The sequence below is a fragment of the Planococcus citri genome, chromosome 3, assembly GCF_950023065.1.
Source record: "Planococcus citri chromosome 3, ihPlaCitr1.1, whole genome shotgun sequence".
Taxonomy (NCBI): Eukaryota; Metazoa; Arthropoda; class Insecta; order Hemiptera; family Pseudococcidae; genus Planococcus; species Planococcus citri.
Window position 1 is genome coordinate 18208431 of NC_088679.1, and position 25500 is coordinate 18233930.

At 34.4% G+C, this 25500-nt stretch overlaps 2 protein-coding genes across 2 annotated transcripts; both read left to right on the top strand.

Moving 5' to 3' along the window:
- Window positions 1-1525: 1525 nt before the first annotated feature.
- Window positions 1526-11403, top strand: LOC135838531 (integrin alpha-PS2-like). Its single transcript, XM_065354201.1, has 20 exons — window positions 1526-2013; window positions 2286-2404; window positions 3219-3304; window positions 3925-4057; window positions 4188-4246; window positions 4488-4536; window positions 5050-5225; window positions 5307-5543; window positions 5619-5724; window positions 5808-6087; window positions 6539-6720; window positions 6883-7037; window positions 7293-7480; window positions 7803-8037; window positions 8130-8302; window positions 9854-10026; window positions 10109-10200; window positions 10281-10511; window positions 10643-10876; window positions 10966-11403. Exons 1-20 carry the CDS (start codon window positions 1808-1810, stop codon window positions 11053-11055), a joined length of 3204 nt encoding a protein of 1067 aa, XP_065210273.1. The 5' UTR covers window positions 1526-1807; the 3' UTR covers window positions 11056-11403.
- A 2310-nt stretch (window positions 11404-13713) lies between these two features.
- On the top strand, window positions 13714-25225 carry LOC135838529 (integrin alpha-PS2-like). The gene is made up of 20 exons (XM_065354199.1): window positions 13714-14069; window positions 15049-15167; window positions 15293-15378; window positions 15889-16021; window positions 16153-16211; window positions 16453-16501; window positions 20402-20577; window positions 20711-20947; window positions 21039-21144; window positions 21220-21499; window positions 21566-21747; window positions 21880-22034; window positions 22297-22484; window positions 22579-22813; window positions 22909-23084; window positions 23703-23872; window positions 23956-24047; window positions 24129-24368; window positions 24506-24739; window positions 24819-25225. The coding sequence occupies exons 1-20, from the start codon at window positions 13861-13863 to the stop codon at window positions 24924-24926; spliced, it is 3234 nt and encodes a 1077-aa protein (XP_065210271.1). The 5' UTR covers window positions 13714-13860; the 3' UTR covers window positions 24927-25225.
- The last annotated feature ends 275 nt before the right edge of the window (window positions 25226-25500 follow it).

The window sequence follows — 25500 nt, forward strand, 5'->3', positions numbered from 1 at the left end:
GTCAATTTAAAAAATTGAAAGTTTGCAAAAAATGTGATTTTTTAAATTTAAAACATAAAAAAAAGTTTTGATTGGTGGTTCACCAATCAAAACTTTCAACTTCAAGTTGACCCATGTGAGCCCTATTTTCACTCATCTGTTGAAAAAGTTGAAAAACCCCTTTCACTTCAATTAAATGAACTCATCACGAAAAAATTAAAATTCAAAAAAATAATTTTCAATTCCAAACATCAAAAAAAGTTTAAATCTATTTATTTGTGTTTTTTGTCCTCTTCTTTCTGACTTATTTCATGAAAAAGTTGATAAAAATCACACTCATAGCAAAAAAAATTGAAATTTGTTTACTTTTTCAATCTTTTCGAATTCTGTTTTTTTGTGATGAGTTCATTTCATCCAGCAAAAGGGCTTTTTCAACTTTTTCAACGGATACATAAAAATAAGGGTCTAATAGGTCAACTTCACCAATCAAAACTTTTTTTCATGTTTTAAATAAAAAAATCGCATTTTTCGTCAACTTTCAATTTTTTATATCGATTTTAATAAATGATTCCATCCCAATCTTTTAATAATGTTGTTCAGTATGAAAAGTTGTCCATAATACGTATGTATATTTTTTCAGAATTTTTGAGAGTCAGAACAATATGAAAATTACGTTTTGAAACTTTTCGAGCTATTTTTTTGGACAAAAAAAGTGGTAACACTAATTCTTATGATATCAACAAAAAGCGTTTCAAAACCACTAACGATTAGAAAGAGTTCCATTTTGATAGGTATTGCGGTTATCGAATAATTCACTGCTGAAATGGATATTTCAAGTTGACTTAAAACATTGACACCCCCTAGCAGCCTTTAAGAAGAGCTAAAGGGCTGCGATTTGCGCCATTGGTTGTCCCTTCGGAAGGTCTTTCCACAGGAAAAATTTCAAAAAAATCACCGATCCCACCCTAGCACTTCTTGGTTGAATTGACGTGGAATGACCCCTATGTTTTCCCTCCCCGTACCTTTTTAGGTTAATGGACCAATCGTTTCATATTTTCACTCTTGTTAGTTGTTTAAACCATTTTTTCGAAATTTCAATTACCTACGTAGGAATTACCATTGCGCAAAATTGAGCAGGTTACACATTTCGACTCAGCAATTATCGGTGAATTGCGATTTTCTTTCATTCTAGCCTACATATCAGTTGAGAGTAAGTAATACGTAGACTTCCCCGGAAACTTGACTCAGCTAATTTTGGGAATTTTCTGGAGTGGGTGGAAAGAAGAAATTTTTCTTTTCTGATGGTCGGCAACTTTTGTTTTAACATTTTTATAATATCTGTAATTGAAAATACTATATTATTGCCAAAAAACCAAAATGAGTATAAAATATTCACGGATATTAAGAAAGTTCATGAAACATCCCTTTTCTGTGTTCTCTTTTTTAGAGGAGAGGGGGGAGAGAATTTGCGATATTTTTTACTTTAAAAATCCCACATTGTGATGGCGCTGCCCACGAGTCCCGAACGCGGGTTATCATTCACAACATGCAGAATGCTTGTATCAGTCCTATACAAATTGAGCAACGCGCGTTCGTACTATCGTCATCGCGTAATAATCGCGACAGTTGGGCGAAAATTCTGATTAATAAGTAATTTTCGAGTCAGGGAATTCCTCCTACGAATGAAACAATTGGAAAAATCATGCCGTCGATAAAGTTCGTGTGGTTTGGTTTTAAGTAACATCTCGAAAATACTTTCTTGAAAAATTCGCGATGTGCGGTTGATTATTCTGTGTTGTGCAGTTTTTGATTTTATTATTTCTCCAAGATGTTGATTAGTTACGGAGCTCGCGATATTGGACTTTTTTGGAAGATACTGCGCGGGAGTTTCATTATTAACGCGGTTGTATTCTCGTTCACTGGCACTTTTGCATTCAACTTAGATTCGAGTTCTTATGTTACCTACAATGGGCCACCAAATTCCTTTTTTGGATTCTCTGTGGCAGGATATATTGATAACAGTAATAAAAGCTTGTGAGTAACTTGAATTAAATTTATCTTGTTCTATTTTTGAACTAATGCTGAACGCATCGTCTCATCTACGAGTAGGTACCCTAAATGAATTTCCAGTCGACATGCATATAAAACACCAAGTAATTTTTAGAGAACTTCGTCAAGTAATGCGCTCCTCAATTTCTAATAAACAAGTAAAACCTTTCATATCATCACGACACGAGCGCAAATTTTAGTTTTCCCTGAGGCAAAAAATCTCCACAGTTTTACCATAATTTCGATTTGATTTACAGAGTACTTATCGGAGCACCACAAGATACAGATACACTCAAAGGATCAAATTATAAAGGAGGTGCTGTGTACATCTGTGATGCGGATAAGCCGGATACCTGCCAAAAAGCCAAATTTCCTGGTAGGCATAGTTGCTATTCTTATAGTTGTAGTATCAGGAAATCTTTGACAATTTACGATCGAGTAGATACCTACATATTTTCTTTGCCAAAAAGAAGAAATTCATTTGCAATTATGTATAAGTACGTATTATTCATCAATACTCATCAACTTAATGTGATCCACAATTGAAATACTTTTTTAAACCTACAGCAAATTACATACACCAAAACCAATTCGTACATGTACGAAAAATATATTTGTGCAGATAGAATAAAATTACGATAAGATAAAACAATAAAATAGATTCGAGCAAGAGTTTTTTTTCTTCGAACATAATTTTTATTATAGAAGTAGGTACGGAAATGAAATCTTAATCAGTCTCATTTCAATGTAACAAAAATGATAAATTATAGGAAAATTTTCTGGTGCGATGATTCACTGATAATTTCTGAATTTTCATTAAAGCTTCGACTTCGAGTTTGAGTATCAATTTTGAAATTTTTAAAATCGGCATTTAGTAGGTAATTGTCCAAAGTAGTGAAATTCGTACCAATCTATGTAGCATTATTTTAAAATATTCACTGCTCAAGTTGTGTCCTACCACACTGAAGCTGTAACAAGCAAAGTACCTTTCTCTTCTTATCGCCAAAGGAACTGGAGAACAATGTAGAGGTTTTTTGAATTATGGGATGATTGGATTGGATACCTCAAAAAGTCGAGTTTCAGCTAAAAACTCGAATGAAAACATCAAAAGCGTTCTTCTCAAAATTGAATCCTTTATATTTTTTTCTGCAGCCAACTTTAATCACAAAATCACTTATGATGTTTTACAGGTGAGCAGAATTTAACAGGCGAGAATCGAACACAACAATGGCTAGGCGCCACTTTGACAAGTACCGGATACAAGGGAATCGTAGTGGTATGTTGTGAAAATAGTGTAACTGGTAACTGCATTATACATACATATTTAAGAAAAGGTTTTTGGTTTTTTTTTGGGAAGGGGGGGTGTTTATAATTGCAGGATTATTACACCCGTGGAGAGAAGGGTTTAGATTTGGTTTATTAGGTTGGTGTTTTGGCGAAAACCTCGACTTTCAAAATTTTAAAATTCATGGATGCGGAAAAGTGGCTACTTCAAACGTAGAAATAAGTGAGCAGATTTTTTTTGCAGCTTTTTAAAATTTTAATTGGTATTCTAATGTTTTTGATACCGCCATATCACACCTTCGGAATAATAAGGTTATTAATCATGTATAAAATTTGATATCTTACACAAATATCCAAAAAGACAATAATTCTCAAGCACGTGAGGGTTCAGTCTCATATTTTTCAAAATTTGGTCATCTGGCTCCCTTTATGGCACCATTTTCATGTAATTTACCCACGCTAAGTTCAAAAATCTCATTACTTTCGAAATGCGAAGCAAAAGAAATGACTAGAACATGAAATTTTCCAATTCAGAATTTTACTTCATTCCTCAAAATACCCTAAAAATGTAGGTTTTTTTAAATTGTAAGATACTAATTCAATTCGTTGCAGGCTTGCGCTCCAAGATACTGGGTTAAATACAATGAGTATTCTGATCCCAATGGATTTTGTTATTATACACCAACGAAAGGGCAATTACATTTCAGCGAGTCTTACAATCCTTGTCGAGCTTCCTCAGCAAAAGGTCAGCAAAATTACAAACATGATTTCAATTTTCTATAGCGCTTTGATTCGTTAATCATATAATTTTTGTAAAAGATTTTAAAATCATTAACGAAGGTACATAACGATTTGTAATGTTCTAATGATTACAGATTCGACTTATACAGGTATAGGCTCCGGTCAGGCTGGTTTCAGTGCTGCGATAGCAAAAGTAAGCGGTTTCCAAGTTTTTTCTCAAACAAATAGCACTTTGAGGTTACATGTAGCTGACGTTCTAACATTCTTTTAGACAATAGATACCTACCTTTAATTTTATAAAAATCTTTATAGGGTGATTTTTTTAAAATCAAACTACATCACGTGTCTCAGTTTTCGGATAAATCTTTCATAACTTAAGGTAGGTATAATAAGCATACAGTTCAGTTTACTGATTTTGACATTACTTTGTGCAGGATTCAAGCAGATTATACGTAGGAGCAGTTGGCACTTATCACTGGAAAGGTAATTTACGAGTATACTTTAAAATACAGTATAATAATTACGAACGATCGAGCACTCATTAAAGATGACAGAACTGTGAGAAAAATATTGAAAAATCCACCAATCAAGGCGATCACGAACATGTTTGCTATTTTCGAGTCCGAAATTGCAAAATTTTAAAAACCAACAATAAGTACCAACCTAAACATGAACATTTTGTGGAAGAAACTAGGATATGATTTGAACACAGTGATGGCCAAAATTATCTATTTTTGTGATTTTTGCACAATTTTTTCCCATATTTAGAAAATTTTAATGAAATAGGTAATTACTTTTCCACAACTGGATTTGGGATTTGTAGAGAGTAAAGACAGGAAATGAATAAAAATGCCAGGAAAATGAAAAGGCTCCTTCAATAAATATCTTATTTCAAGAAGAAACAAATTGATATGAAGTTGAAGAATGAGAACGGCTAGAATAATTATCTACATAGAAAAATAAAATTGATACCAAGAAATCCCTGATTTTATACAGGAATGGTGTTCGCAAGAGACGCCAAACCTCTTCCTTCTGCGAGTAATTCCTTCAAGGAGATACCAAAATTCGAAGATTCTTACATGGGATATTCCATGACAAGTTTGAATTTTTTCGATAAAAGCAAATCAGGTATAGCAGTAGGCATTCCACGAGCGCTCAATGTATCCGGACAGGTAATTTACAAAATGAGGTTACCTATTTCATTATTTTAAACGTGAGCTCATTCTTAGCTAATATAATGATTTACTGTACAGGTAGCAATATTCACACCAATTTTCGAACGAGTAAAAACTTTGAATGGCCAAGAATATACGGATTATTTCGGATACTCGATGTGCACTTCAGACGTGGATGGAGATGGAGCAGACGATTTAATCATAGGTGCGCCAATGCACGCGAATACAAAAAATGATAAGGATTACGAAATGGGGCGAATTTATGTATTTTACCAAGGTAAAATCAAGTGCAGAGAGACGGATTTAAAATGCGCAGTAAGTGTGATCATCGGGGTTCGTTTCTTTCAAGAATGATGCCGGTTAACTGTTGATCGCATTTTACATTCGCAGGAAAAAATGTTCGCAAGAAACGAAACCATAGATGGAGTGGATTCGGGAGCACGATTTGGTTCAGCTTTGGCCTCGCTGGGTGACATAAACAAGGACGGATACGAAGGTGCAATACAATCATTCAGTATTCTCATAAGTCATTACATACACTTGCACAATATTGGACACTCTAAATAACAAAAATTACAGATATTGCAGTGAGTGCTCCGTACCAAGGATCTGACAAATATAATGCATGCGCAAGTGCAACTCCGACTACAGGGGCTGTTTATATTTACCTCGGTTCAAAAAATGGTCTCAGCAAAACTCCTTCGCAAGTGATCAAAGCTTCAGATGTGACCCACTTGGGAAAAGCATCTCAGTTGAGCGCCTTCGGTCATTCATTGTCCGGTGGATTGGATCTCGATAAAAATCAATACCCTGATTTAGTAATTGGGGCATACGAATCTGATGCTGTATTTCTCTTCAAGTGAGTATACAGATGAAGAGTGATATTCCAAAACTCGCTTTGTCCATTTTCACAACTTTTCAGGAAAAAGGAAAAACCGTTTTCCTTTAAACGGGTAAATTGGCTTTTTAGGCGAGTTTAACACTTTATTTGGGTGGATTTATGAAGTAGGAGTGTAGGTATACACTTTATCCAACAGATACTGCTGAAAAAAATTTCAATAAAAGTGGACAAAACACGTTTTGGAACATTATTTTTTTTTAAATTTTTAGTGAATTGGCTATTTAGGTGGGTTTAACACCTCATTTTGGTAGGTTGATGATGTAGGAATGTGAGTTAATACTTCACCTATCAGGTACTGATGAAAAACGCACTTCGATAAAAATGGACAAAGCGAGTTTTGGAATATCACTCTTCAGATGAAGAAAATACAAAGAATGTGAAAATGTATAACTTTTTTCTCACTTTACAGATCTCGACCAGTTATCAATTTAACCGCGAGTCTTTCTTTTTTGATTAAAACAACAAAACGTGGAAAGGTTGTCCCCTTGGCGAGGAATACATGTAATAATGAAACAATAAATGAAAACTATGTTTGTGTCACGCTCCAAATCTGCATGGAATATAACGGTGTCGGTGTTGAAGATCGAATTGGTAGGTTGTTACAAAAATCCCAATTTAGGTACCTGTTCTCTGTGCAAGTGTTCGAATCCGTTTTCCTGTCATTTTTCCAAATTGGATCAATATTTTAACACAATAACTCGAGTTGATTCTTTTCATAAATTAAAAATTCGAAAATGATATTTTTCTTTCCAGACATCGCCACACATATTACGCTCGATACAAGATATGCGGAAACTTCCAGAATGCGTTTTTTCAAGAACGAATATAGTATTCTAAACTCATTCCTTACCTTAACCAAGAACAAAAAACGATGCCAAAACGAGACAATTTACGTCGATAATACGGGCGTAAGTGAATTTACCCAACAGAAGTGAAACTCATCACTAGTCAGCGATTGACGACGGGCTGTGAGTTGAATACAATTCGAGAAAAATGAATGAAAAAAAGTTGTTTTAGGTGTCTCAAAACGTAAAATTACTTAAGCCAAGTACATACAAAAGCCACATTTCTCGATCGAATGAAACCTGCAGTCCGTCATTCAGTATCCTTACAATCATTTAAAACACATATAAACAAAAATTTTGAAACTGTGTTTACTTCAGCCGAATATTGAAAAAGTCACTCCACTGGAAGCTACCCTCCAGTACGAACTTGTTGAATCGAAGAACAAAAAAGCACTCTCCAGCATACTAAATTTCGGACCCACAACTCGAACAGACAGCTTCAACATTTCTAGGAACTGTGGCGATGATGACATCTGTTATCCCGACTTGAATTTGACTATTATTCCGTAAGATGAATTTCTTACTCGAAATACACTGAGAAAAAAAAGTATATTAGAAATTACTATATTTTATATCGCAAGTGTCCCCCACATTTTTATTGTAAAAAATAACACAAATTATAGCAATAATTATCATTTATAGTGAAATTTACAATAATATGTAGTATTTTTTCACTATATTTTGTAGCAATTGTTACAATTTATTACAATATTGCCACTTGGGAGACACTTCGGATATAAAATATAGTAATTTATGATATATTTTTCTCTCAGTGTACGTACGTATATTTAGCAAAAAAAAAAAATCATTGAGTACTTTTTGTTCCAGAAACATCACACAATATGAGCCACTTTCCAACGTAGAGTACCTGAACCTTCAAGTATTGGTTAAAAATAACGGAGAAGATTCGTATGGGAGTCACTTTACATTGCAAGTGCCAAAAGGCCTTGAATATTATGATTATGAAGACGCTCCTCAATCAGATAAAGCTGCTAACTTGATAAATCCTGATGGTGAAAACATCACTTTCAGCATTGGTCACCCTTTATCAGAAAACCAAAAGGTAAATATTCTAATATCGCGTTTATTTGCAACAAACCAAAATCTCCACTTCACTTTCTCATGGAACTCCTGATTTTGTAATTTGTTCAAAAGGTCAATTTTAGTGTAATCTTGCGCATAGACAAGACTTTCGAAGATCAGAGCTCAGCGTTTCACTTTTGGGCCAAAGTGAGTAGTGATGATCCGGAAAAAAAGGAGACTCTGAATGATAACATATTTTTGTTGGACATCCCTATCCATGAGACAGCCAGTCTACTGATTAACAGGTACCAGTTCTCAAGTATTGGCGAAAAAAATAATGCAGGTACTTTTCAAGTTGGAATATTGAAAAATGAAAAATTTCCCTACAACGAAGACTTCCGGCGAAAATGCATAAAATTAGTGTTCTAATTAACATATGTATGTACTACATAAGAACTGAGATCCTGCGCAACTGATAAGCTGCTCATAATGCGATTTAAAAGAAACCACAGCTAAACCCCGCTAACCAAAATTATATGGGCTCAAGTCCATTTTCGGTTGATTTTCGAAATGGTAGGACTGTAGGTAGGTATTAAATATACGAAACCCCTGCTTTGAAGGCGATGTTCAAACTAACTCCGAAATCAGCATGTTACCGTGTTACAAATTCAAATGTTCTGGTTTATAATTTTCAAGACTTTTGGGCAAAACAACGTAAAAATTTGAGCAATTCCTGGCGAAAAACTCAATTTTTGTAAAAATAAGACAAGACTAGTTTTTTTACTTGGAAATTTCTGGGAAAAAAGTGACTCTCAGACATTTTTTAAAAAGAATAAACTTTGAAATTTTTTGCAAAAAACGTCTTATTTTTATAAATTTTGTTGAAAATGAAGGGGTTTCCATAATCACTGATAAAAAATTGATACTTATGGGCAATTTCTGACAAATACAACTTGTGCAGGGCTTCTACGTAGATACATATATAAGAAACATTAAAAAGCCAAATTTTACAATTTTTGCAAAGAGCAGAAATTTTTGAGAATTATTGGCAAAGAAATTAAATACTCTTTCTTACATTTCTTCAAAATTTGTTTCAAAAAGTGAGATTCTTTCATTTTGTAGGTATAATTTTTGTCAATTTTTGGAGATGAAGCGAGACTGTTTTTGGCAGAAACTAAATGTTGACAATTTCATCAAGTTGGAAAATAATAAAAATAGTGTATACAGCTACCGCAAATTATTCACTCGCCCTGCTGATATTAATGGCATTTTTTTCAGGCTGTAGAGAATCAATTTTAGAAAACCAAGTAGCCAAAATTGTAGAAAAAGTAACCAAAAGTAACTTTGTAACTTGAAAAGTAACCAAGTTCATTTCATGGTCTAAAATTCATTTTCAAACTGACACTCCTGGAATTTCTCAGTCATCATCTAAAACGGCCAGAAAGTACCCAATTACAATCGAGGATCGACCGAAGTTACCTACAGGAGCTAAAGTTCATTTAGGGCCTCTTTCCCAGACCACTTTGAGATCTCTACAAGAATTAAAAAAATCACTGGAGGCTCCAGAATGTCTCACAACTAGTGGTTTTTGATACGTGAGGGTTAGAAATTACTCATACTGATTCAATTCGCTCAAAAAAAATTATGTTTCATGGAAAAGTTTGAGAACCGCTTTCAAAACAAGTTTTTCAAATTTTCCAAAATTTTGAAAAATTGCCAAAGGACATGCTCTTTTGATCTACTCGTAGCTTGGTGTTGTTTCAAGTCGAAAGCACGAGTTCAAAAAGATTATTCACGTGGGGTAATCATTCGACACATTTGCGGTAGAACTTCACGCATAAAAAAATATTTTTCAGCGCATCGAACGGTCATGCTGCCTATAACCACTCGCAGTACAGGGCAGAAACTGTTCACAAAGATATAGAAGCTGGACCGAAAGCTATACATCAATACATCATTAAAAATTCAGGCACTGCGAGTCTAAGTGAAGTCAGTGCGATATTTTTCTGGCCGGTGAAATTAACGAATGGTATATAATTTAAATCTGTATACTTGGATGAATGTGTCTCACATGATGCAATACTATATTTCGATATAATCTGACTGTCTAGGTGGAGATTTGTTGTATCTTATGGAGCAACCGAGGACTCAAGGTTCAATTCAATGCGATTATGTTGCAAATGTCAACTATAAAAATCTAACCGTATGTGCGAATTATTCATACAAATGGCAATTCTCAGCAAACTTCATAGTCTAATTTGTCCTTTCATGCGACGGTTTCAGAAAATACGTCCTTACAAGAATATAATACCGTGGACCAACAACAGTAAACCATTTTCAACTAATAATCCTAAACCGCAAAATCAAACAATTTCCAAAGATGCATCAAACAATACGGTTTCATTTAATAGCACAGATTATCAAAAAGTTCGATGCACAATTAGAAATTTGTCAAGAGAAGAAGAAGTTTCAGTATTATTTCCATTCGTTTTTTGGATGGAGACAATTAAAAAGGTTGGTCCATTAATTATACTTTTTTAAAACACATTGAATGATTACATCAAGCGACTAAAAAAAAAAAATCCACACAATATATTGTACCTACTTGAGTTCAACTTGAAATCCATCATGCGATGAAATCTTAGATTGCAGGTTTGAGAAACAAATCCATAGAAATCGGCTCCTGGGTTGAAGTAAATGTCATAAAGTTATCACGAAACGCAACACAAATACCCGAGAAGACATACATTGAAGAAGCAATAACTACTATCGAATTGATCAAGTCTCTTGAACCTGACGTGATTCCTCTGTGGATTGTTGTCGGATCGTCTGTCCTGGGTGTTCTCATATTAATATCAATGATCTATGTCTTTTACAAGGTAGACTAGATGACAGCATAAAGATCATCTATTTCATTGGTGACCTGTTGCTTGTTTAATCAAACGCTTCTTCTACTTATACATTTCAGATGGGTTTCTTCAAGAGAAATCGTCCCCCGACACTTCCAGCATCAGAAAACCAACGCCTTAATGATATTACGTCGAACAATGAAGAATAAGGGGAATTGTAAATTTCATCAGTACTGTGGCTGAACCTCAGTGAGCTGAACTTTGGCTCAGTATACTCAAGTGTCTGTTTAGTCAATATTATTATTTTTGGATCGTTGGATACTCGAGCACTTTAGGTACATTATCAAGCGCCTGACTAATCTTCCTGATGATTGATCAATGTGGTGTATGTAGGAGGGGAAACATTATGTACTTAAGAGCAACTCACACTATACTCAAGAACATAAATGCAATCCTCAATAGGTAGTTCCTATATTGTTTAGTACATATTATGAACAACGATGTTTAGTTTTAAAAACTGTACACACAAATATTATATTCATTTTATATTTTGGGAATCCATCAAAACTCACTCTACTCGAGTTTGTTAGGTAAATTCACACAATCGTTGGTCCAAAAGTTTCAAGCATCAACAGCGAAATTTGAAAAATGAAAACTAAAAAGTAACTTTACGAACTTTCTTTCAAAAAAAGTACCTTCACCGTAACCAGGGCTTAAAACCACCAAAACCAAAACCAAATAAAACCACCATAACCAATTGTTTTTAATTGGTTTAACCACTACCACAACCATTTCAACTTTTTTTTGTAAATTTCAAAAACAACAACAACCAAAAACCAATATATTTGAAAAAAATGAAAACCAATTCATTTAAAAACAACCATTTGGGAAAAAAATTTGAATTGAAACAACCACAACCACCAAAAAGTTGTGTTCTTTGGAGAAAACCACAACCACAAGAACCATTTCAATTTTCAAATGTAACCATAACCAATAACAACCAATTCATGAAATGGTTCTTTTTGGTTTTTGCAATTTTTTTTCAATTTTTCCAGACCTGTGATGGAAATTTTCTAGTTTTTTGTCTCAAATCATACTTTTAGTAGTGCTGAATTAGTTTTTCTATAAATTTATTTGAAAATCAAAATTGTTTTTGATATCAAAACCACCACAACCACCAAAACCATTTGAAAATTTGAAATGGTTTTTGATGTGAAAAACCACCACTGCCGCAAAAAAAAACTATTATTACGGAACCAAAACCACATCCACACCTTATTTAAAAAAATTGAAACCATTTCAAAACCAGAACCAGAAAAACTTTGAAACCTAAACCTTAAAACCAATTGGAACCGTTATGGTTTGTGATTGGAAAACCAATTCAGAAACCATAACCAAAAACCATTATTTTTGAGTCTTTTAAAAACCACCTACCACAACAACCAATAAAATCCAAATGGTTTTAAGCCCTGACCGTAACCAACCAACTTCTGGGAGAATACTGACGAAGGTTAACGTATTTTTTGATGCCATGAGAAATATGTTATATCATTTAGCATGGGCCATTTTCAGTAGATAAGTATCAGATCAAGTTCAAGGCCGCGTTTAAAAATTACGAATGGCTATATGATATGCGAATAGAATACCTACCTTGATTTTCAAAATTTCACACGAGTCGCATTATGAGTATCGAGAAGGATTTTCGAGTAATTTTGAAATCGCCAACTCTTTCTTATATTTTACGATAAGGTTTTCATAAAGTTTACAAATGATACTGACTTCAAAATACAGGAGCGGAAAATCGTGCAGAACGTCATGACCGAGTGCTAGATTACTAAATTATCACCTATTCGTTCCCAAAAGAAAATACCTATGAAACATTTTTCAAATAAACGTTAAATGATCGATAATGATACGTCACAAAGCATCATAATTTTTTTCATCTTCAGGATCAAAGTGGGGTTTCTGCTAGGGATAGAAGGGTCAAATCAAAACCGAATTTGATATTCCGACTCAGCATCCTCATTCCTCAAAAACCTAGCAAACGATAGGTAATCAGTCTATGTATGTAATAGGATATTTTGTCAGTTATTTACATCTGTAGTCAAAATTCCCTCCCAGCACCTTATGGGTTAATGGGCCAATCATTTCACATTTTCACTCTTGTTCAAATCCTTTTTTCAAATTTTCAATTACGTAGGAGTTACCACCGAACAAAATTAAAAATTCCCGAAAGCAGGTCGCACATCTCGACTTATGTTAGTGATGATCGGTGAATTGCAGTTTTCTTTCATTCTAGGTTACATACCAGTTGAAAGTACTTACGCAGATTTCCTCGTAAACTCGACTCGGCTGATTTCGGGGATTTTCTACAGATGGTGGAAAAATGTTCAAACGTTATGTTTGTCTACGTGCCGTGCCTCCCTTTCAAAGAGCCCCCACAAAAAAATGTGTACCTAATGATAGAGATTTTTTTCTGATGGTCGGCACTTTAGTTTGATCGTTTTTCCAGTATCTGGATTCTGGATAGTTGAAAATACGATATTACGAGTATTGCCGAAAAACCACAATGAGGATAAGTAGTACCTACTACCTACATAATATATTCACGGATATTGGGAAAGTTCAGGAAAATTACTCATTCTCCATTGAGGCTGTATATGAAATATCCTCGTGGAAGCGGGATTTAAAATAGGGCAAAGCGGTCTCACGCTTGGCCTATCTTATCTGTGCACCTTGCTCGGCCGGAATTGAGCAACGCGCGTTCACACTATCGTCATCGCGTGTCGATAATCGCGTCAGTTGGACAATATTGTGATTGATAAGTCTACCTAATTTAAACTTATGTCAATAGGGAATTCCTCGTGCGAATGAAAAGATTGGAAAAATCATGCCGTTGATAAAATTTGCGTGGTTTACTTAGTTTGAAATAACATCTCGAGAATACTTTCTCGAAAAACTCGCGAGGTACGGTTGATTCTGTGTTGTGCGGATTTTGATTTTTTTTCTCCAAGATGTTAAATGGTATTAATGAAGCTCGCGATATTGGACTTTTTCGGAAGATATTGCGCGGGAGTTTCATTATTGTCGCGGTTGTATTCTCGTTCACTGGCAATTTTGCGTTTAACTTAGATTCGAGTTCTTATGTTACCTACAATGGGCCACCAAATTCCTTTTTTGGATTCGCTGTGACGGGATACATTGATAACAGTAATAAAAGCTTGTGAGTAACATGAATAAGGCTTTTGACGTATTGCGGGTTGCATATCGGTTTGCTTGAACTTTATCGGTTTGGTGGACATTCTTATCAGTAAGTATCAAAATTTCATATTTTGAACAATTTTCACAAGGTGTTTTTGAAATTTACAGCTTTTCTTTGTCGAGGTTCAAAGACGTTTTATCAACTTCTTTAAAACTAGACGAAGAGGGGATCTTTTTCCATTACAGGGTTTAACAGTGTTTATAAAATTGAAGAAAAAACTAAATAAAAGCTATACATTTCAAAAATACCTTGTGAAAATTGCTCAAAATATGAAATTTTGATACTCACTGATAAGAATGCCCACCAAACCGATAAAGTTCAGGCAAACCGATATGCAACCCGCAATACGTCAAAAGCCTTATTAGCTAGATAGATAGATTTATTTATTGAGTTTATCGCGGACCAACGGATGTCGCTATATCACTATAACTCGCAAACAAAAAATATTACATATTATACTTGAGTCATATCAATTATGCCTTGAGCTAATTTCGGCCTTAGGCTCCGATTTAGAGGAGGTGTTGTCAGATGAGTTATTTCTTCAATTTCTCGCATTTGATCAAGGCATTATAAGCTTAATATAGCTGGACATGTTCTTTTATTGAGGTTAATTCGAGTTCTTTTCCAAGCTGGAGGTTGCGTACAAAGGGGCTCTTGGTTATGATTCGCATTATTTCGCTTCGAAAGATTTTCATATTTTTGATATTGGAACATGAATTAAGTTCATCTTGCTCTTTTTTTGAACTATGTAACACTGAACGCAAAGTCTCGTCTATGAGTATCCAAATGAATTTCTAATCGACACATAAAAAATCTACTCGTAGCAATCTTTGAAGAACTTCATCGAGCAATGCGCTCCTCAACTTGTAATAAATTTCAAGTCAAACCTTTCGTCAAAAAAATTTTCTCTGTATTACCACAATTTTTATTTGATTTACAGAGTGCTCATCGGGGCACCACAAGATACAGACACACTCGAAGGACCAAATTATAAAGGAGGTGCTGTGTACATCTGTGATGCGGATAAGCCGGATAACTGCCAAAAAGCGAAATTTCCTGGTAGGTACAGCTGTATAAGTGTTTCAAAAATGTTGAAATATGTAGATAGTGTGATTGCTTCATTACCTAACCAAATAATCAACACTTTGTTTTGGGTCACTGTATTAATTAATAAAAAATTACAGGTGGGCAGAATTTAACAGGCGAGAATCGAACACAACAATGGCTAGGCGCAACTTTGACAAGTAGTGGATCCAAGGGAATCGTAGTGGTACGTATGTTGTGAAAATAGTGTAACTACATTACGTATTAGGATAAGGCGAAAACCTCAACTTTCAAAATTTTAAAATGTGTGGGTGTGAAAAAGGGACTACTTCAAAAATGGAAATGTGCATAGGCGAAATTTCTTTCCAACTATTTGAAATTTCAATTGGTATTTAAATGCTTTTGATATTTTCATATCACAATTTCGGAGTAACAAGGTCTCACATAAAATTTAATCTCATACACAAATACCCAATTCTCAAGCACGTGAAGGTTCAGCCTCTAATTTTCAAAATTTAGTAATCTGGCCGTTCATGGGATCATTTTCATGTAAATCAAACACACTAAGTTCAAAAATCTCCTCACTTTCATGATCCGAAGAAAAAGAAATGATTTGAATTTGAGATTTTTCAACTCAGAATTTTACTTTTTTTCTTCAAAAATACCTTTAAAAATATGCAGTTTTTGAATTATAAGATAGGTACGTACAATAAGTTACTAATTCAATTCATTGCAGGCTTGTGCTCCAAGATACTGGGTTAAATATAATGAGTATTCTGATCCCACTGGATTGTGTTATTATACACCAACGAAAGGGCAATTACATTTCAGCGAGTCTTACAATCCTTGTCGAGTTTTCTCAGGAAAAGGTCAGCAAAATTACAGGCATGATTTCAATTTTTTATAGCGCTTTAATTCTCGTTAATCATACCATTTTTTGAAAGATTTTAAAATCATTAACGAAGGTACATAACGATTTGTAATGTTCTAATGATTACAGATTCGACTTATACAGGTTTAGGTTCCGGTCAGGCTGGTTTCAGCGCTGCAATAGCAAAAGTAAGCGGTTTTAGAATTTTTTTCTTATAACGAATGGCATTTTGGGGGTACATGCAACTGACGATCTAACATTCTTTTAGACAATAGAACCTTTAATTTAACACAGATCTGTATAGGGTGATCGTTTACAAGACTACACAACGTGTCTCAGAAATTTTCAGAGAAATCTTCAATAATCAATAATTATAACTTGATAAGTAGGCACAGTTTAATTTACTGACTTTAACATTGCTTTGTGCAGGATTCAACCAGATTTTACGTAGGAGCAGTTGGTAGTTATAGTTGGAAAGGTAATACACGTTAAAATATAATACCTAGGTATATGAGATGAGTACAGAACACACGATCGAGCACTGATCAAAGATGACAGAACCGTGAGAAAAAGATTGGAAAATCTACCAATCAAAGGTTAATACGAACATGTCGGCTGTTTTCGCGACTCCGAAATTGCGAAATTCTAAAAGTCACCAATAGAACAACTGAAGTACCTACCTAGTTTACCCAAACAAGCTATTATTATCATGATTGTTATTATATTTTTGAAATATGAAAATTTTGGGAAATAAATAAGGTAATTTCAACGAAGTGAAGGTCGAAATTTTCAATTTTTGTAATTTTTGCACAACTTTTCTCTCATTATTAGAAAATTTCAATGAATTCATTACTTTTTTACAACTCTGTAAGGAGTAATGGTCGGAATTGAATAAAAATTCTAGAATTAAAAGGTTCTTCCACAAAATCTTATTTTAAGACGAAACAAATTGGAATCAGGTTGAAGAATGAGGACTTAGTTTAGATTTTTGTAAGTCTTTTCTGTAAATTAACTGTTCCGGAAACATTTTAGGGCTAAAAAAATTCAAATTTGATTACTATTATGATACAATTTGTTTTTCAATTTTCATCTTCAACATTCAACTCAAACAAGAAAACATTTTCAGGCCAAAAAAATTCAAAGATGATTTTCATCATAAAAATCAAAATTTTCAAAAATATCAATTTTTAATCCTTTTGGCTATGAGACAAACTGACGAATAAAACTTGAAGTGCTTTAAACTGAGTGAGGTGTGTTGCTGCCTAGAACTCAAAATTTGCTGGAAATCGCACATTCAGAAAGTATTCATGTCACAAATGGCAATAAACTTTAAATTGTCTATTTTTCCATTTATGACACCGAATAGCATTATAAATCAAATCAAGCCTTCTGAGGTATCTGATATTTCAAGATGAAAATATTGATAACAAGTATGTTTGAAAATAGGAAAAAGGATGAGCTAGAATAAAATAAGTTTGAGTAAAATTGAAGAAAAACAAGGCATGCGACTTCAGATAGTTATTCAAACTGCAAATGTTTGAAGGTGATTGCTTGTGGGAGGAATAAAATTGATGGGAAAATCTTTGTGTTATAGAGAGCATTTTTCGAAATTTTGAAAACCCATGTCACAGTTCAACGCTAATTTTCAATGAAATTCTGAAAAGTATGATATCATTATACCATTTTCATTTTCTGACACATACATCTCTCTTGAGGTGATTTGCTTGAATGAGTAAGTTAACGCAGAAGATGACTAGGTGAACTTTTGCGAGCATTTGAATTTTATGATAGGTATTGTGTCATAATACAGCCCTCAATCTGTTCGTCGTAATGAGATAATTATGTAATAGTATATTACACATCAAGGGAGGCATTCATTAGTAACTCCCGTGGTGTGTACGCGATTTTACATAACTGCGATGGGGGAAAGTGGCGTTTATCGCCCGCGCAACGGGCGGGAAATAGTATGTAATATTACAATGCAAGAAGCGACGTTCGGCTCGGCGAGTCAAATTGCACTCGACCAAACATTCTTTACGTCGCTTCTTGCATTGTAAGATATTTTTCATTATTCATGCTACGAAAATAAGTTTTACGCCCGTTTTTGGTTAAAGTGATGAGTATGGCCCTTTTTTTGCATGGTAAATATATCGAATACTAAGCCTCCTAGAAAAAAACTAAAGGCATTATGTCGCTTGGAAATTTAATTCTCTATACAATTTTCCCGACTTCATTTTTCCGTAGAATGCTTTTTTCCGCCTCCAGGGCACTTCAAAAGTTGAAAGATCTTCATTTTCGACCCGAGTAAAAATAGAGCATTTTCGTAGCATGCACGGAGGGCGGAAAACTTATACTTTCGTAGCATGTACCTATAATGAAAAAGCCACTTACCTCCCGCTGCTGTGTAAAATGAAATACGTACGTATGTCGTGTAGTGGAATTACTGGAGTTACTTTTTAGAAGTTATCTTACAGAATTAAGACACAGTATCCATCATAAAATTCGAATGCTCGCAAAATTTTACCCAGTCATCTTTTGAGGTAACTAAACTTACTCGCCCAAGCAAATCATCTCAAGAGAGATGTATGCGTCAGAAAATGAAAATGGTATAATGATATCATACTTTTCAGAATTTCATTGAAAATTAGCGTTGAACTGTGACATGGGTTTTCAAAATTTCGAAAAATGCTCTCTAATAACACAAAGATTTTCTCATCGATTTTAATCCTCCCACAGGCAATCACCTTCAAACATTTGCAGTTTGAATAACTATCTGAAGTCGCATGCCTTGTTTTTCATCAATAATTTCTTTTTTTACACAAACTTATTTTATTCTAGCTCGTCTTTTTTTCTATTTTCAAACATGCTTGTTATCAATATTTTCATCTTGAAATATCAGATGCCTCAGAACGCTTGATTTTGATTTATAATGCTATTCGGTGTCATAAATGGAAAAATAGACAATTTAAAGTTTATTGCCATTTGCGACATGAATCGACCTTGCTCAGTTTAAAGCACTTCAAATTTTATACAGGGTGTCCACTCATTTCTGGAAATGATTTTCCCTGACTTTTCCAGGTTTTCCAGAACAATTTTTCCATTTTTCCAGATAATTGGGGGGGGGGGGTAATTTTTATTTCATAAGCTCCTCTTCGAACTAGATATCTACTTTTTCGGCAATAGAAACAGCTAGACTACGATTATTAACTTTTTAAAATATTAAAAATAAATAAACAAAACATGCATCAATTTTGGCCAATTTATACAATATTCATATGACTTATACAAATTTTTCTTTTGTTTTTTGGATTTTTGGAGGCCAGAAAATATGAAAATTGCGAGGGCTAGAACTTTTGAAAATTTTCACTTCGAGATGCCTAAAAACGAGGTTTTTTTAATGCAAGAGTTCATTTTTTGATTTCTTAAATTTTAATATTGGAATGATGTTTTTTTGAAAGAAGTTACTTTGAAAAAAGAAACGAGAACAGGCTCGAGCGAAAGCTTCTGAAAATTTGCATTTCGAGAGGCATAAAAACGAGGTTTTTTCATGTGAAGACAAGTACATTGGTTCTTTTTGACTTTTAAAATTTTAGAATTTGAATTATGTTTTTTTCGAAGGAAGTTGATTTTGACAAAGAAAACAGAACAAGCCCAAGCGAGGGCGAAAGCTCCTGTAAATTTGTATTTCGAGATGCATATTTGTAAAAACGATGTTTTTTTTTGTGAGCTCATTTTTTGGTTTCAGAACTTCATTTTTATTATCCAGAAATGGTCATATTGCTTTTGAAAAAGAAAATAAAACAAGCCCGAGCGAAGCGAGGGCAAAAGCTTTTGAAAATGTGTCTTTCGAGAAGTAAAAAATGACGTTTTTCTTGCATCACAGGTCCTTATCCAAAATTTACAATTGATCATATTTTCAAAATTCCAGGGATTTTGCGTGAAAATTACGAAATTCCCTGACATTTCCCTGACTTTTCCAGACCGACCAAATTCCCTGACTTTTCCAGGTTTTCCAGTCTTGTGGACACCCTGTTATAGGGTTAACTTTTAACTTGAACATGAAAACGTTTTCAGGCTAAAAAAAAAAACCTTTGAGAAAGTACATATTTTTCAAAATTTTAAAACACAACATTTTTTAAAAAGTACATCCCTAACATTGAACCTAAACGGGAAATTTAAATTTGAATTTTTTAAAGTGATTTTTGGCTAAACGTATGACTTTTGTAGGTCCAGTATGACTGCAACTTTCAAAGTAGACATGACTTTTGTATGAAGTATATGACCCGGTAGACACCCTGCAAATGCATCGCTCAATCGATAATAAGCAAAATACCACAAAAAATAAAATTGATACCATGAAATCCCTAATTCTATACAGGAGTAGCGTTCGCAACGGACACCAAACCTCCTCCTACTCCTAGTAATTCCACGAGGGAGATGCCAGAATTCCTAGATTCTTACATGGGATATTCCATGACAAGTTTGAATTTTTTTGAGAAAGGCAAATCAGGTATAGCAGTAGGCATTCCACGAGTGCTCAATGTATACGGACAGGTAATTTTCAAAATTAGGTTACTTATTACATTGTTTTAAACGCAAGCTCATTCTTCAACAACACTCATCAGTAGGGCTGATTGTGTGAAGAGATACTTTATAAAATAACAGCTAACGGAATGATTTACTACAGGTAGCAATATTCACACCAACTTTTGAACGAGTAAAAACTTTGAATGGCCAAGAATATGCGGATTATTTCGGATACTCGATGTGTGCCTCAGACGTGGACGGAGATGGAGCAGACGATTTAATCATAGGTGCGCCAGTGCACGCGAATGAAAACAATTATAAGGATTACGAAATAGGACGAATTTATGTATTTTATCAAGGTAAAATCAAGTGCACGAAAACGGATTTAAAATGTGGAGTAAGTGTGATCACCAGGGTTCGTTTCTTTCATGAATGATGACAGTTAGCTGTTGAGATGACTCATTGGTAAATCGCAATTACATTCACAGGAAAAAATGTTCGCAAGAAACGAAACCATAGATGGAGTGGATTCAGGAGCACGGTTTGGTTCAGCTTTAGCCTCGCTGGGTGACATAAACAAGGACGGATACGAAGGTGCAGTACAATCATTCGATATTCTCATTACATGCACTTCCACATCATTGCACACTTAAATAACAAAAATTACAGATATTGCAGTGAGTGCTCCGTACCAAGGATCAAACCAATATGATACATGCGCAAGTGCAGCTCCGACGACAGGGGCTGTTTATATCTACCTCGGTTCAAAAAATGGTCTCAGCAAAACTCCTTCGCAAGTGATCAAAGCTTCAGATATGGCTCACTTGATAAAAACATCTCAGTTGAGCGCCTTCGGTCATTCATTGTCCGGTGGAGTGGATCTCGATAAAAATCAATACCCTGATTTAGTAATTGGGGCTTACGAATCTGATGCTGCATTTCTCTTCAAGTGAGTATGGATTTGCGAAGAAAATGCAATGAACGCGAAAATTTATCATTCTTTCCCACTTTACAGATCTCGACCCGTTATCAATTTAACCGCGAGTCTTTCTTTTTTGATCAAGACAACGAACCGTGGAAAGGTTATCCCTTTGGCGAGAAACACATGTCCTTCTGAGACGAAAAATGAAAACTATGTTTGTGTCACGCTCGAAATCTGCATGCAATACAACGGCGTAGGCGTTGGAAATCGAATAGGTATGTTGTTATGAAAAATCTAATATCCTTTCTTCAATCATAAATAATACCTAGTACGTACCTATTTACATTACAAGCTCTTGAGTTGATTTATTTCTTCAATTGAAAATTCAAAATCGATTTTTTTTTCAGAAATTTCCACAAATATTACGCTTGATACAAAATATGCGAAAACATCTAGGATGCGTTTCTTAAAGAACGCAAATAGTATTTTAAAATCAGTCTTTAAGTTGACCGAAAACAAAAAATTCTGCCACAACGAAACAGTTTATGTCGATAATACAGACGTAAGTGAAGTTACCCAACAGAAGTGAACTCATTATACTAGGCAATGACTGACGACGGACCGTGAGTTGAAAACGATTCGAGAAAAATTAATGAAACGAATGTTTAGTTTTTCGTGGCTCAAAAAGAAAAATTACCTACAATATGTAGGAGGCCATATTTTTTTTTCGATCAAATGAAACCTGCAGTCCGTCATTCAGTATCCTTACAATCATTTAAAATACGTAGATACAAAAATTTAAAAACCGCGTTTACCTACTTCAGCCGAATATTGACAAAGTCACTCCACTGGAAGCTTCTCTCCAGTACGAACTTGCTGAGTCGAAGAACAAAAACGCACTCTCTAGTATACTAAATTTCGGACCCACAAATCGAACAGACAGCTTCAACATTTCTAGAAACTGTGGCGATGATGACATCTGTTATCCTGACTTAAATTTTACTATTATTCCGTAAGATAAATTTCTTATTAAAGATAATTAGGTACAAAATATAATTTTTACCAAAAAAAAAAAAAAAAAAAAAAATAGGTACTTTTTGTTCCAGGAACATCAAACAATATGATCCATTTTCCAACGTTGACTATTTGAACCTTCAAGTATTGGTGAAGAATAACGGAGAAGATTCGTATGGGAGTCAATTCACTTTGCAAGTGCCAAAAGGCCTTGAATATTATAGTTATGAAAACACTCCTCAAACCGATAAACTTGCCAACTTGATAAATGCTGATGGTGAAAACATCACTTTCGGCATTGGTAACCCTTTACCAGAAAACCAAATGGTAAATATAATTATACGTAATATCACGTTTATTTACAACAAACCAAAATTCCCACTCAACTTTCTCATGTAACTCCTGATGATTTTTTTCAAAAGGTCAATTTCAATGTAATCTTGCGCATAGACAAAGCATTCCAAAATCTAAGCTCAGCGTTTTACTTTTGGGCTAAGGTGAACAGTACTGACCTGAAAAAAAATGAGACTCTGAGTGATATTTCGTTTGAAATTCCTATCCATCAGACAGTTGAGACAGTCAGTCTGCAGATTAACAGGTACATAGTATGTAGTTCTCAAGTAGGTATGTCTATGTATGTACATACAAGTACTAACGAAACAAATAATGCAGGTACTTTTTCGAATAGAATATTTCACTGAAAAATCTCCTTAAAACGAAGGCATCCAAAAAAACGCAAAAAATAGGGTCAAGATTAACATACCACATAAAAGCAGAAATCCTGAGCAATGCTTATCATGGAAGGAAGGTGGGAACGTGTAGAACGAAACCGAACTTGATCAAAGACGAGCACGTGCCAAAACTACCACCACCAAAATTTTAGGGGCTCAAGTTAATTTTTAGTTGATTTTCGAAAAGGTATGAATTAAACATTCGAAAAACCTGTTTTCAATGCGACGATTTTCAAACTTTTTTATGAAGTTGAAATTTTTTTTTGAGTAAAGTGAACCGATGTCAATGATTCTTCCGATTCAAATCACACACATATCAATCTTGACCAAGAAAAATCTATAATGGTTCAAATTGGGAGCAAGCAAAACATACGAAGGTTCATAATCAATAAACCATAGACCTAATGATTATTCTCAACGTATTTTCAACATGGTAATATTGCAAATTATCGGTGAAACTTGACGTGTAAAAAAATCTTTTTCAGCGAATCAAACGGACAAACTATTGATCACTCGCAGTACATGACAGAAACCGTTCAAAAAGATATTGAAGCTGGACCGAAAGCTATACACCAATATATCATTAAAAATTCAGGCAATGTGAACCTAAATGAAGTCAGTGCGATATTTTTCTGGCCGATGAAATTAACGAATGGTATAGAATTTAAATCTTTATATGCGGATGAGTATATGTCTTACATGATGCATACTCTAATTCGGGGTTATCTCCTTGCCTAGTTGGAGATTTGTTATATCTTATGGAGCAACCGAGGACTCAAGGTTCAATTCAATGCGATAATATTACAAACGTCAACTATAGAAATCTAACTGTTGGTGCAAATTATTTACGCAAATGACCATTTTCAGCGGACTTCATAATTTAATTGATCTTTTTCATGCGATTGTTTTAGAAAATCCGTCCTTACAAGAATATAATACCATGGACCAACAGCAGTAAACCATTTTCAACTAATAATCCCAAACCCCAACGTTCCACAAATCAAACAATTTCTGAAGATACATTCAACAATACAGTTTCATTTAGTGGCACAGATTATCAAAAGGTTCGATGCACAATCAGAAATTTGTCAAGAGAAGAAGAAGTTTCGGTATTATTTCCATTCGTTGTTTGGATGGGGACAATTAAAAAGGTTGGTCCATTTAATTATACTTTTCTGAAATACTTACATTGAGTGATTGCATTGAGCAACTAACAAAAAAAGTTCACACAATATAGTACATATGTACTTGAGCTCGACTTGAAATCTATCATGCTATGAAAACTTAGATTGCAGGTTTGGGAAACAAGTGCATAAAAATCGGCGCTTGGGTTGAAGTGAATGTCATCAAGTTATCACGAAACGTAACGCAAATATCAGAGAAGACATACATTAGAGAAACAATAACTACTATTGAATTGATCAAATCTCTTCAACCTGACGTGATTCCTCTTTGGATCGCGGTCGGATCGTCTGTCTTGGGTGTTCTAATATTAATGTTAATGACCTATGGCTTGTACAAGGTAGACTATACAAAAAACCATTCATTTCACTGATAAACTTGTAACTAGTTTAATCAAACGCTTCTTCGATACATTTCAGTTGGGTTTCTTCAAGAGAAAGCGTCCGGATCCCCAGACACCTTCAGCAGCAGAAAACTCCAACATTGATGAATTTACGTCGAACAATGGACAAGAAAGAGAATTATAACTTTCATCAGTACAGTGGCTGCACCTCAGTTGGCTTAACTTTGGCTCGGTACACTCAGGTGTCTCTTTAGTAAATATTTGTTGGGATCGTTGGATACTCGAGCACTGTATGTACATAATCAAGTGCCTAACCAATGTTACTAGTGGTTGATCAATGTTGTGTATGTAGGAGGGGATAAGTTACTCAAGAACTTAAATGTGATCTTCAATATGTAGTTCCTATTTGCTTAGTACATATCAACACAGATGTTTAGTTTCAAAAACTTTGCACACAAATATATGTACTTATTCATTTGATAATTTGGGAAACCATCATAACTCATTATACTCAAGTTTGTTAGGTACCTACAATGAAATAGGCTCACGAAACAAGATATCCACACGATTGTTGCTCCAAAAGTTTCAGGCATCACAGCAAAATTTGAAAAATAAAAAGTAACAGCATTCCTCTTAAAGATCCCCAGTCCAACTACATTTCATCACACTTCAAGTGCAACTTTATTTCAATTTTTGAGAGTATCGTTACCTATTCAAGACTCCGAAATAATGACCTGACATCCACTCAATAGCTCGGA